The following is a 12,687-nucleotide window of genomic DNA, read 5'->3' as shown; positions in this document are numbered from 1 at the left end:
CCCCTCCTCCACAACTTTTTTTAAAACACATTAGCACAAGCACTTTTTTTGATCATAGTCCGATTCAGGAGGCCCCAGTTAATACAGTGGTCATTTCATTCTGGGACAATATTGAGTAAAGTGATATCGGATTTAACCAGATAATTGCGGGGACTTGTTTATAGCTAAGCAAAATACAATACAACATTGCTAGGCTCACTCTGCAACCCAAGTATTAATTTTGGTGTTCTTGTATTTTGCATACACATTCTCTCGTGACGAGATTCAGCATTTTTGTTGTTACATGTTTTTCAAACTGTCTCGCTCTCGTGAAATACACACGAGTTCCATTTTAGCCATCAGTCGCACCCACGATATATGGCGTTCCTGCATTATGCCCAAATTGGTATGGATTTTTGATCTATTTATGTCTGTGGCCCCTGCTCGCTGTTTTACGAAAACAACAATGTATTTTAAAATCAGGTCTGATTAAAATCAACTTGCACTTACTTGGGTCCGTGTTCGTCTCTTGCGCTTCGATGGTGTGCAGCTTGTGAGACGATTCCTTGTGGCATAAATATATATATATATATACAAAGACACAGCGTCGTGTCCTTTTGTTACGAGAGGAGTGTGGTTTATATTTAGCGGACCGAGCTTGGAGGTCCGCCTGACGACGCACCCGCTGATTTGGAGTTTGCGGTGGCTGTTCTAAGCAGCGTGGCAAAGGATTTTGTTGCCGCCGCCCCCCCTCACGCAAGAGAACGCACAAAGAATTTCTCGACACAAGCAACCGGAGTGAGTCACGGTGGTCCGGTGAGTCGGAGGACCCGCGGAAACTCCGTTTCTCAGGTGAGCTACATCGAGTGGGCGTGAGGGGAAGCGGGGAAGCCAGCATTCGATTGCAATAGCAGCTTCCTGTTTGGAGAGCAGCAGCTGGCGGTTCTTGACGAAAACAAATAGAGGGTTTATGATGTCGGCTACGGAAATGAAAGAAAGGGAAGAGGCAGCTCTATCGATCTTTGACGACAACCAACGGGTCGCAAAGAAAGGTGCGGGAAGCTCAGCCAGTACAACGCCCAATGACAAGGTATCTGATGTGCTAGTCAGACTTAAAAGACTGGAGAAATTAAAACGCAGCGAAATGTCGAAGTGGTGGGAAGCAAAATCTTTACAACGCTACTTAGAAGTCAAGAGAATTCCGAGGGGCTTGCGAATCTTGGTAGCCCCGACCTATGAGGATCCCAACCCCAATATGTTACGCGAATGGGCTGACAATAATCAAGAGTCCTCACGTAAAATGCTTGCCATTTTAATTAAATACGCTGATATTGATAGAACCAAGATACTGGAAGAAATTGGCCAAATTACGGAGATGTTGGAAAAAGAAGAGGATCAAGATGTGATCAAAAAATATAAAAAAGATATGACAGATCGTCTGCAAAAATTAGAAGCCTCAATCAAAGAGAGAAAAGCAACTAAATTCTTGAGAGACAAGGGCGACTATGAACGAGGACAAATATACACATTTGCCAAGAAATTTGAAAACGTTCGTAGACAAAAAATGAATCCCGGAATGCAACAAATAGGAGGAGCGCAGACAGAACTTGGCAGCTTATTAAGCTCCGAAATTGAGACTTCCGCAGATGAGGGCCCCAGTACTGCCACTAACAACCAAATCCCCTCAGTATTAGATGAATTCGGTTTTTTACAAGAAGAGCGGAGATTCAATCTCCGCCCAAGAACTGCAACCAGCTATGCAGGACCAGGAAGGGGAAGAGGCAGAGGAAACAAAGGCGCAAAGGGGCCAAACAGCGGCGCAACCAGTGGGAAGAACAAGAGAAAGTAGATGATCCAATCCTCTCCACAAATACCACTGCAGTCATTAATCTAACCACAATTCCATTATCAGCCAAAGAAGAAGAAACACTCCAACTTGGTCTGTCATTTTGCCCTCCTGCGGAATTTAATTATGTTTCCACCAGAATTGACACATTCAAGTACACCAGAATGTTGAAATTAAAAAAACATTTCGCAATGTATCCTAACAAATATAAAGTACCAGCAGTTCAAAGAGGCATAGGGCTCCAGAATGATATCCAGAACTTACAGGTCAACGACATGAACTTAATATTGGAATTAGGACAAATGGGCAATGAAGAGGAGCTTGAACAGGCAGACATTGGAGAAATACCATTCCAACATGCGGAATCAACTGCATCAGAACAGGGTTTGGTGATCGGAGAAAGTGTATCGACAGGTTTTAGACCTCGGTCTAAATTTATTCCCACTACTGCTAAGGATTCAGTGGACATTTTTCACGAATTGGTGACTAATGATTTAAAGAATTTGGAGAAATGTACAGGTTCCGTGCATAAAAAATGGTCACAGCAACAAAAAAATTGCATGGATCTTATTAAGAAACTATCTTTAAATAACGATTGTATTGTTCAGAATGCTGATAAGGGCGGCAATGTAGTCTTGTGGGGTAGGCAGAAATACCTTGATGAAGCATATAAACAACTAAATAATAGAAATAACTATGCAAGAATTTCACCGAATATAATGCAGGATAGCATTTCAGTGTTTAATACCAAATTACAGCAGTGGTACGATCAAGGGCTATTATCACATGACGAATTCCGATATTTAGAGATCAAAAATCCAGTGACCCCAGTCTTTTATCTCATACCAAAAGTACACAAAGATCTCAATAATCCCCCAGGAAGACCGATTATTTCGGCCATTGGCAGTGGCTTGGAGAATACGTCTAGATTTGTCGACTCATTTTTATGTCCCATGGTGAAATTACTCCCGTCATTTATTCAAGACACAGGTGATTTCCTAAAAAGCATCTATGATGTACCATGGGAAAATGACATGTTGCTAATGACGATTGATGTCACCACACTCTATACGAGTATAAAACATCAAGATGGTTTAAATGCCATAAAATACTATCTAGGAACAAGACCTATTTCACTATGGGCTCATAGTCAAATGTTATGCTCTATGGTAGAATATTGCCTGAAGAACAATTTCTTTCTCTTCAATGGGGAATTGTTCCACCAACTCTGTGGCACTGCGATGGGCACCTGCTTCGCCCCCAGTTATGCCAATCTACACATGGGCTGGTGGGAGGAGCAGGTGGTCCGTCAACAGGGTCATGTCGAATGGGACAACAATATTCTCCATTGGAGTCGTTTTATTGATGATTTGTTTATTATTTGGAGGGGAACAGAAACATCAGCCAATGATTTTGTCAAGAAGCTTCAGACGAACAATCTTAATCTTAAATTTACTAGCACCATCAGTAAAAAGGAAGTAAATTTTTTAGACCTCACAGTTTATGTGAAGAATGGCCATCTACAGACACGGATATTTCGGAAACCAACGGCAGGAAACACGTTGCTACATGCAACAAGTTTCCATCCCAGTAATCTTATTAAGAGCATCCCCTATGGGGAGTGTCTTAGAACATTGCGTAATTGTAGCGAAGTGGATACGAGGGAAACAGAACTCCAGACCTTATGCTCCCGTTTTAAATCTAGAGGGTATGGAGCAGAATGTATTCAGAGTGCAATCCATAAGGTCAAATGTAAAACAAGAGAAGAAGTTTTATTTGAGCCTTCGGAAACAAATAAACGCAAAAAGAAGCAATCACTAGATTTTAATGAATGTAGATTGGTGACTTCATATAACAAGCAACATGGGCAAGTTCGTAACATTTTGTCGAAACATTGGCATTTGATACGCAATGACCCCATTTTAGGAAAAATTGTGTCAAACAAACCCCTAATCACGTTTAGACGAGCCAAATCATTTAAACAAATGTTGGTCAGCAATATGGCACCGAAATCGTGCAAACAACCCCTCAAAACTTCATGGTTAAAACGACAAGATGGTTTCCTGAGATGCGTGAAGTGCAAGGCATGCCAACATGGTGTGAACACCAAGAAGTTCACAACAGGCTGCTCACAAATTGAAAAAAACATCAGAGGGCAGTTCGACTGTAAAACGGAGTTTGCCGTCTACGTGCTGAGTTACCCATGCCATCTCCGGTACGTGGGCAGCACAATTCTGCCTGTCCATAAAAGAATATTGCAGCATCTAAGAGCCATCAAGAATGTGGATAAAACATACCCGGTAGCACGCCACTTCGCAAATTGCCATGATAGTAATGTGACAGGCTTATCGTACTTTGTCATTGATGCGATCGCCCCCAATGTGAGAGGTGGTGACAGACAGAGAGCTTTAAGAAAATTAGAATCACGTTATATTGTGGAACTGAATAGTAAAGCACCAATGGGCCTGAATATTGAAGAAGATTTATATACACATTTATAGGTCCTTTGGAGAGCTTGCTACACCCTTTCTGGATTTTCCGTTTTTATTTATTTATGAATAGCATATTTATAAATGTTTGGATTATTAGTTTTGTTAAGGAGGAATTGATGAAATGTGTTATATCACTTTAATTTTGATTCATGTGAGGTATCTAGGAATCAGACAAGCCATAAGAATCAGGTATGCCCACTGGGGCTGAATTAGACAAGATTAGCCAGAAAAATGAGGTATGCCCACTGGGGCTGAATTTTAGTAAAGTGTCAAAAGAATGTGGCAAACCGTAATAGGTTATTGGTCTCTTTACGGCATTTGCCACTGGCTGCATGGCGCTTTTTTTAGAAAATGGACCGTGGTTTATATAAAAACAAGTGTATAAATATGTTACAATATATTCGTTAATAGAGATCAAATAATGTGGATCAATGTGAATGTGGTATACTTTACTCAAAGTTGCACCCTGTGATCGCTTTATTAATTGAAATAGGTAAAAACTACGAGTCTGTTTTCTGTTACACTCAATTTGTAGTCCTCACATGATCGTATCACGTGCACAGCATAAATGGTGGAAGTTGTTTGACAAAACTTTGTTGGTGAACAAGCCTGCTGGTTCAGGCGAAACGCGTCCGACAAGAGCCACTGAATAAACCCTGGTTGGAATTGTCAAAGACACAGCGTCGTGTCCTTTTGTTACGAGAGGAGTGTGGTTTATATATATACATATATATATATATATTCACTGAAAAAAACATAGGTTTCCGGGGCGTTCCAGTTAGTTGGACATTTTACTCGTACAAGACCAGTGAAATTCCCCCGTTATAGTTAGTTCAGCTAACTATAACTCGCGCGCCCGCAATGAACTGCTCATGACGTCACATATTACATCACTCATGACATGGTCAGCAAGTGCAGAGTGCTGTAGGGAGAGGGCGGGACCTCCGGCACGATGCCGTTCTTTTTTTTTATTATTTATTTTCTTAAGAAGGGGGGGGGGGCTGTGTGGCCCCCCTTCTTTTCCTATTTTACTGAGCCCCCCCTGCAAATATTTTTGAAAATCCCGGGGGGGGTGGCGGTCCCCGGGGCTGGGGGTCCCTTTGGGCCCCCCATTACAATATAAAGATTGCCCCAGGGATTCGGCCCACCCAGGGGCAAAATAATAACGAAGCGCGGGAGCTTCGTTTTTTTTTTTCGCGGCCGGATCCGCGGATCTTCCGCGCATCCCGCGATTTAAAAAAAAATTTAAAAAATTGGGGGGCCCTGGGGGTCCTTGAGGGACCCCCTGAGCAGGCCTAGGGGGTCAGGGTGTTTCTACCCTGCCCCCTTTTAGTGTTTTGCGCGTTTGTTTTTCTCTTTTCTTGTGCCTCGGTTCTACCGAGGCTCAAGATGGCTGCCAACACTTCCTGGTTTGGAGTGTTGACAGCCAATTAGCATGAAGCTCGTGATCTGGAGGGTGCGTGGATCCTCCGCGCCCATAGATATCACTATCTTTATTTCTTAATTTCTCAAAAACTACTGAACGGATTTACACCATTTTTCAAATGGCCCCCCTCCTGGAGCCATCGATGGCCCTGGGGACCGCAAACCCCCAGGGCCGGCTCCTGCAGTGTCTCGGGGTGCCCAACCCCTGGACACTGCTGTTTGCTATGGCAGGGCATGAGCCGAGGCTCCCGCCCTGTCATAGCAAACTTGGTTTGGATTTTGAAAGAGAGAGCAGGAAACCTGCTCTCTCTTTCAAAATGCAAACCATATTGCTTTTCCACACGGGGAGCTGCATGTTAGCAGCTCCCCATGTGGAAAAGCAATGCCGGCTCCCGAAGGACGGGGGGAGCCGGCTGGGACCGTGGGGGCATTGGAGCTCCCCCCACGGTCCCCAACGTTGTATATAGGCCCTGGGGGATGGGGTCCCCGGAGAGAATAGAAATTAGTGATAGGTGCTAATTTTTTTGTACGGGCAAATTAGGAGTCGTGCACCCAGCGCGGCGCTCAGCGCGGCCCCCCGGTGTGCACGCGCTGGGTGCGCGACTCCTACGTGTTGGGTGCATGACTTCCAGCGCGTTGGGTGCACGAGTCCTCTCGTGTTGGGTGTGCGACTTAAAAAAAAATGGAAAAAAAACAATTAAAAAAATGATATATATATTTAAAAAAATATAAAATTAAAATAAACAATATAAGTTTCAGTATTTTTTTTTAAAAAAAATTCAATTTATATTAAAAATATGTAATGTAATTTAAAAAAAATACAGTATCAAAAAACTAAATATAACAATTAATATATTTAAAAATTATCATTTAAAAAACCATTGAAATTCACTGAAAAAACCATAGGTTTCAGATATGTTATAGTTAGGAATTAGCATTTAAAAAACCTTTGAAATTCACTGAAAAAACCATAGGTTTCAGGTGCGTTATAGTTAGGAATTAGCATTGAAAACACCTTTGAAATTCACTGAAAAAACCATAGGTTTCAGGCACGTTATAGTTAGAAATTAACATTTAAAAAACCTTAGAAATTCACTGAAAAACACCATAGGTTTTAGGGAAAGTTATAGTTAGTTGGACATTTCACTCGTACAAAACCAGTGAAATTCCCCCGTTATAGTTAGTTCCGCTAACTATAACTCGCGCCCCCCCCAATGCACTGCTGATGACATCACATATTACATCACTCATGACATGGTCAGTGACATCACTGATGACATCTCAAATGACATCACTGATGACATCATCCATGTGATAAATTGATTCTCACACCCTAATAGAACCTTTGATACACCCACTCTAAATTACAGACGGCCATTCTCAAAACCAATGACACTCCAACACCAATAACTACATACCCACTCACTGATTCTTAGGTCCACACACACATCCACTCACTCACCCGTACAATCACTCATACTTATGGTCACTCAGTACAGGACTATCATATGCACTCATACATCTATATAAATACTCACACACCACCACTCATCCATAGAGGTACTCACACACCTAGTCAGTCATGCAAATAATTAATCACACTCCAATTTACTCACCTATACAGTTATACACACTTACTCATACAAATACTAGCACATTCTTACGCTCTTATAGAATCACTGATACAAGCACACATTCATCCATACAGCTACTCTCACTTATAGCGATTTATATACTCTAACACACATATATACTGCCTTTCACATATGTAGTTGCTTACACATGTATTACTGAGATATACATTCACTCACTAACACACCATATACACACTCACCCACCCATACCATCCATCACAGATGTACTCTTGAAACCATGCACCCAGTGAATCACCCACTCACACATCTATGCACAGTCACAGACACCCCACCCACACAAACACTCAGGCACCGATACAGATAGTCAGACAACCAATCAATAACTCATATAGACACTCATGTAGGTATTGACAAACCCATGCAGCCGCTTACACACCAACAGACAGACGGATACAGACGTTCACACAGTTTAGTCAGTAACCCATGCATTCAGTAAGATACATTTAATCACTCACTTATAGAGACAGTCACGCACCTACTAAATCAACCATTCAGACACTTATACACCCACTCATTCTTCAATATGTCTTTCCCTATATATATTAAACATATTTCAACTTTACAGAAACACACACTCACTGGATGATGTCATCAGTGATGTCATCAGTGATGCCATTTGAGATGTCATCAGTGAGGTCACTGACCATGTCGTGAGTGATGTAATATGTGACATCATCAGCAGTGCATTGCGGGGGCGCGAGTTATAGTTAGCCGAACTAACTATAACGGGGGAATTTGACTGGTTTTGTACGAGTGAAATGTCCAACGAACTATAACTTCTAAGGTTTTTTAAATGCTAATTTCTAACTATAACGTGCCTGAAACCTATGGTTTTTTTCAGTGAATATATATATATATATTTATATATTTATGTTTGATAAGATAGATAAGATGTCTAGATAGATAGATATTCCTGAAACAACTTAGGGTGAAATTAGAGTTATAAGTAGGCCTTCTAATAAAAAAAAAACCTGCAATTTTAAATACAAAGAACACTGATAATCACCAGTTATACAAAACTGGCCTAAGTATAACTTGCACAGCCATAGATTTTAGATGTCATCGGTGATGTAATATGCGGTGTCATAAGCAGTGTATATTAAAATAAAAGTTCCAACTACACACTCAGAAGTACTCCACGCATGAGACAATCTCCAAATGTATGACGCGCTACAGTGGAAAGTGCTTAGTCTAAGAATACTGCTTTAGAATAAAGATAGTGGCTTCTTCCCACCGTTGGAAGGACTCCTACTGTGTTTTACCTAGTGGCTGCTCCGAGCCATCACATAAAACAAGCACTAATTTGAAATCAAAATTTGTCATCCATCTTTTGTATTTTAATTCAGCTTGAATTCAGTTGTTTTCACAAACAGATTCTTCTGGAGTACATCTGTCCACCTCCATGAGCACATAATGTGTTACTTTCATATAGATCAATAACAAAGGAAAATCACCGACATCCACGGTGCGAGAGCCATCGCAAAGCAGCCCATCTCAAACTTCACAACATATTGGTAGCATGATTGGAAAGACATTTATTTTTACTGCTTTGGCATTGATATATACACATGCATGATGTACCTGTCTTTTCCCAATAGACAAAGGGTTCCTGCATAAAGCTGTTCTTATAGGGAGGACGTCGCACATCATTGAAGAAATACAGCTCTTCCAGAAGCCTGAACCTGTGAAGAATCTTCTGCTTTCAGCTGATAAGGTATAATATATTGCATATGTACAGAATTAGCATGCAGACAGCATGCTCACAACCATATATTTATGCTATAATGTGCGGTCCCTCCTACCAGCAATGCCATAGAGTTGTAATTGTTCAGTAGAAGTGCTCTATTTTAGAGTCGCAGGGGTAGTAGTGTTGTGAGTACCACAAACATTTGAAGATCACACCTAGTAGGTTTCCGAAGCTCAGAAAGTAACCTATTACCTTTGTGGTGAATAGATAAACTGACAGGTGTTTCTCCACCCCCTCCCACTGAGCTATGCCTATGTGCCGTAGGGGCGGTTAGAATCAGACAAACCTGTCCTAAAACTAACGATAGAAAATGCCCTGAATACACCCAAAGATTCAGTGCACATGCACATTGATATTTTATAGTAATTTTCAATCTTCTGCATAACCTATGAGTCTTTATTATCATCATTATAATAAATACCTTGGTGATTAAAAATAAGATTAGAGTGAAAACTATGTTAACCCAAACAGTATTTATCACACATCTCTAACTGGTTAGTCTAAAGGAGGCTTCTCCAATGAGTAGCTCATGAGCTACTGGTAGCTGTCCAGCAATTTGTGAGTAGCTCATCTGTGTGCATCCCGGCCGTATAAATTAGATGCTTTTGCTTGTTTGAAAGTAATATATGTATACCAAAATTTAAAGTTGTGCATTAGAAATGGAAATTTATGTATTTTCTGAACAAATAAGCTGATTTTAGGAGAAAAAAAATTGTTGAATTTCCAAAAATTATTTTAAGCTGAGGTGAGTGATAATGCATGTGGCTTGGGGGCTTATTACTAATATTATTACCTTGGTGACAGGAGCATTGCAGCTATGGCTGGTATGTACTACTAATGTAAAGGCTTTTCGAACTGTCAAAGCATTCTTTTATATTACTGCAGGCCGTCACGCCTGATGCACTGAGGTGATCACTGCTGGTAATCTCGCATATGGTGACAACAAATGTAATTGCCTAACATGGTCACTGTTACAACTCTAATATTAGTAGCTCAGGATGATTTTCATTAAACATCAGCATCTCTAGCTTTTACTTTTTAAAACATATTTCTTTAGTGGCATTTTCAGTTCGATTCAACAGTGATCAAAACACCGACAAATAATGTCATTTATATTGACATACAGGACAATAAAGATCTCAATAAGCAACATCACAGTAAGATAGGGTTAGATGATGGTGCAACATGGAAAATAGGCATGGTGCATAAATAACCCAGGCTTCAATTGTTCGGTTTTTAGTCCCTGTGGAAGGGAAGTGTGTCAGGACAATACATTCCCCAGATCAATGCCAACAATGAGTGTCCATACGGCAACAATGATCAAGAGTAAGCAAACTTAAACTTGGCTAAGCAATCTGAAAAACTGAAAGAACTGAGAACCTGAGGGCAGCCCTGGGACCCAAGAATGCAGACCATGTAAGCACAAAGATAAGAAGTACACAGGAGCATCCAGTGGGGGCATATCCGATATCAGTAGTTATTGTTTCAGGCAAGGTTGAAGATCCCTGGTCTAAAGTCACTAATTGTCCATTAGAATGACATGGTTATGATATTAGCAGTCACATAAAATCTGTATGGCAAATAGCCATAAATTGGATCCCCATTTGACAGCATCTCCCAAACACCCAGTCAATATGATTGCCCTGCTCCAGTTTTATACCATTTAAGAAGTCTATTGAGCAGGAGGAACCTAATATACTTAGACCCTGTATTCAGCAACACTTGACTTAAATCCCTGCTCCTATCAGTTTATAAGGAAGCATGTGGACGCCACAGTTCTTGTAACTCTTGAATTCCGCCATCAAAGAATTCCTATCAGGTAATCCTGAAAGCCAACTTCAGCAATTCATCCACTGAACAAACGTGAACTTTCAATATTATATAGTTATTACATAAAAAAGAGTGATCACCCAAGACAGTAAGTACAACCATATGTGAAAATAGTTTCTCGGTAGAACAGTCTTTCATTTCTAGATGCATTGGTAGCATGGTATGTACACAGGAGTCCTTTTTGTGTCCCTATGTACAGTTATGCCACTAAAGCACTTGTAGAGATCACAAATAAATATGTGTCCACCATAGGATTAGGAGGTACATATAGAAACCTTATAGGTTCTCAATGACCTGCAACAGCTGCCTTCACCTTACAGCCATACTCTGAATTCCACTCAAGAATTTAATTGCAGAAGAATTATCTGCTATGTGACAAGATGACCAGCAATGAAAAGTAAACAGGTCCAGCAAGGCACTCACTGTACACTGCACTAATTATCAAGGACATTTTAGCCAAAATTAATAACTAAGACAAGTAATATATGGCACAGAGAATTGTCCATCTCTGCTGTCCTGCATATCGTTCAAACTGGATCACAGAGTTGCCCACCATCACATATAAGTTCCAGCTTCTTACGTAACTTGTCCATGTACCACATGCCTCCTTGGGCTGCTGGAAGGGTTGTTGTAGCAGTACAGTGGAAAGGAAAGAAAAGTGAAAGTCAGCTTACCCCCAGTCTAGGAGTGAGTTGCGGTGAGCATTTATTTCTTTCCCATTTTCTTCCTATGTAAGAGACAATAGTGTAAGCCATTTTTTGAGTTACCGCACTTACAGCCCTGGCGGTGGCAAACTAGCTGTTCTTGTCACTTTCCTCAAATCATCAAAAGCGTTTTGAGCGGTAAGCCCTTGATCACCGTTAATGACTGAGACGCAGAGGCAGCAGCTACGTTGGGAAACTCATTTTATTTGGTGTTAAAGTCCCCGCCTCAGTGGGCGTTAGCAAGCACAGCATTGTGGTAGATGCAGTCCTTGAGTTGCAAAGACCCCAGAGTTTCCAAAATACACCCAGTGGGTGACACATGCCCCCGTTACAAATTTGGAAGTGCACAGGGTGCAGATGCCTTGACACCAATATCTCCCAAAGATGAGGCCTCCTCGATTCCACAAGGTGCTCGTGATATCAAATACTAGGATCTGCTATCGCTAGCCAGCCGCATAACATCAAACAGAACGGGTTGCCCCCTGAGGTGATGTCACACAACGAAGAGTTACCGCACTTACATCCGTGGCGGTGGCAAACCAGCTGCTCTTGTGACTCCTCAAATCACCAAACGCGTTTCGGGTGGTAAGCCCTTGATCACTGGTAAATAATATATGTATTGAACTTTGGCATGGACTCCAGCACTGTGGATTGAAGTGCGAGGGAGCCGTGGTGAATAAAGAACAATTAAAGTAAAACATACCAGCATCACCCACCGAAGGGTAATAATTGCAGGCTAAGAAGGCACCACAAGTTCCAGCATGCTTGAGTGCACAGTCCATCATGGCACCCACCAGTGGGCGAAAATTTGAAATAAACGCAGTCGTGCTGTTGGTGCATTGTAAAGCCTGTTGATGCCATGACTATCCTTTGAAAAAGGTTTATGGTTGACCGAAATGCATCAGTAATCGGCAGCGTTCATTAATTTCAATAAAACGAAATCTCCGTGAGAAGTGCGGCTCAATCCTTTCAGAGAAGAGAAAGTTGCATAAATTAGTTTAATGAACAG

General features: G+C 41.3%; 1 protein-coding gene across 3 annotated transcripts in view; it reads left to right on the top strand.

Moving 5' to 3' along the window:
- Positions 1–12,687, top strand: part of SEMA4A (semaphorin 4A) — a 283,525-nt gene that overhangs the window by 255,216 nt on the left and 15,622 nt on the right. For all 3 annotated transcript variants that reach the window (XM_085638559.1, XM_085638558.1, XM_085638557.1), the window contains exon 12: positions 8,996–9,111. In XM_085638559.1, coding sequence (XP_085494685.1) covers positions 8,996–9,111 — 116 coding nt within the window. The remainder of the gene's footprint in view (positions 1–8,995; positions 9,112–12,687) is intronic.

Source organism: Triturus cristatus, chromosome 12 (assembly GCF_964204655.1).
Source record: "Triturus cristatus chromosome 12, aTriCri1.1, whole genome shotgun sequence".
Classification (NCBI taxonomy): Eukaryota; Metazoa; Chordata; class Amphibia; order Caudata; family Salamandridae; genus Triturus; species Triturus cristatus.
The sequence above is the reverse complement of the archived record's forward strand: the minus strand, read 5'-3'. Positions and strand labels throughout refer to the sequence as shown.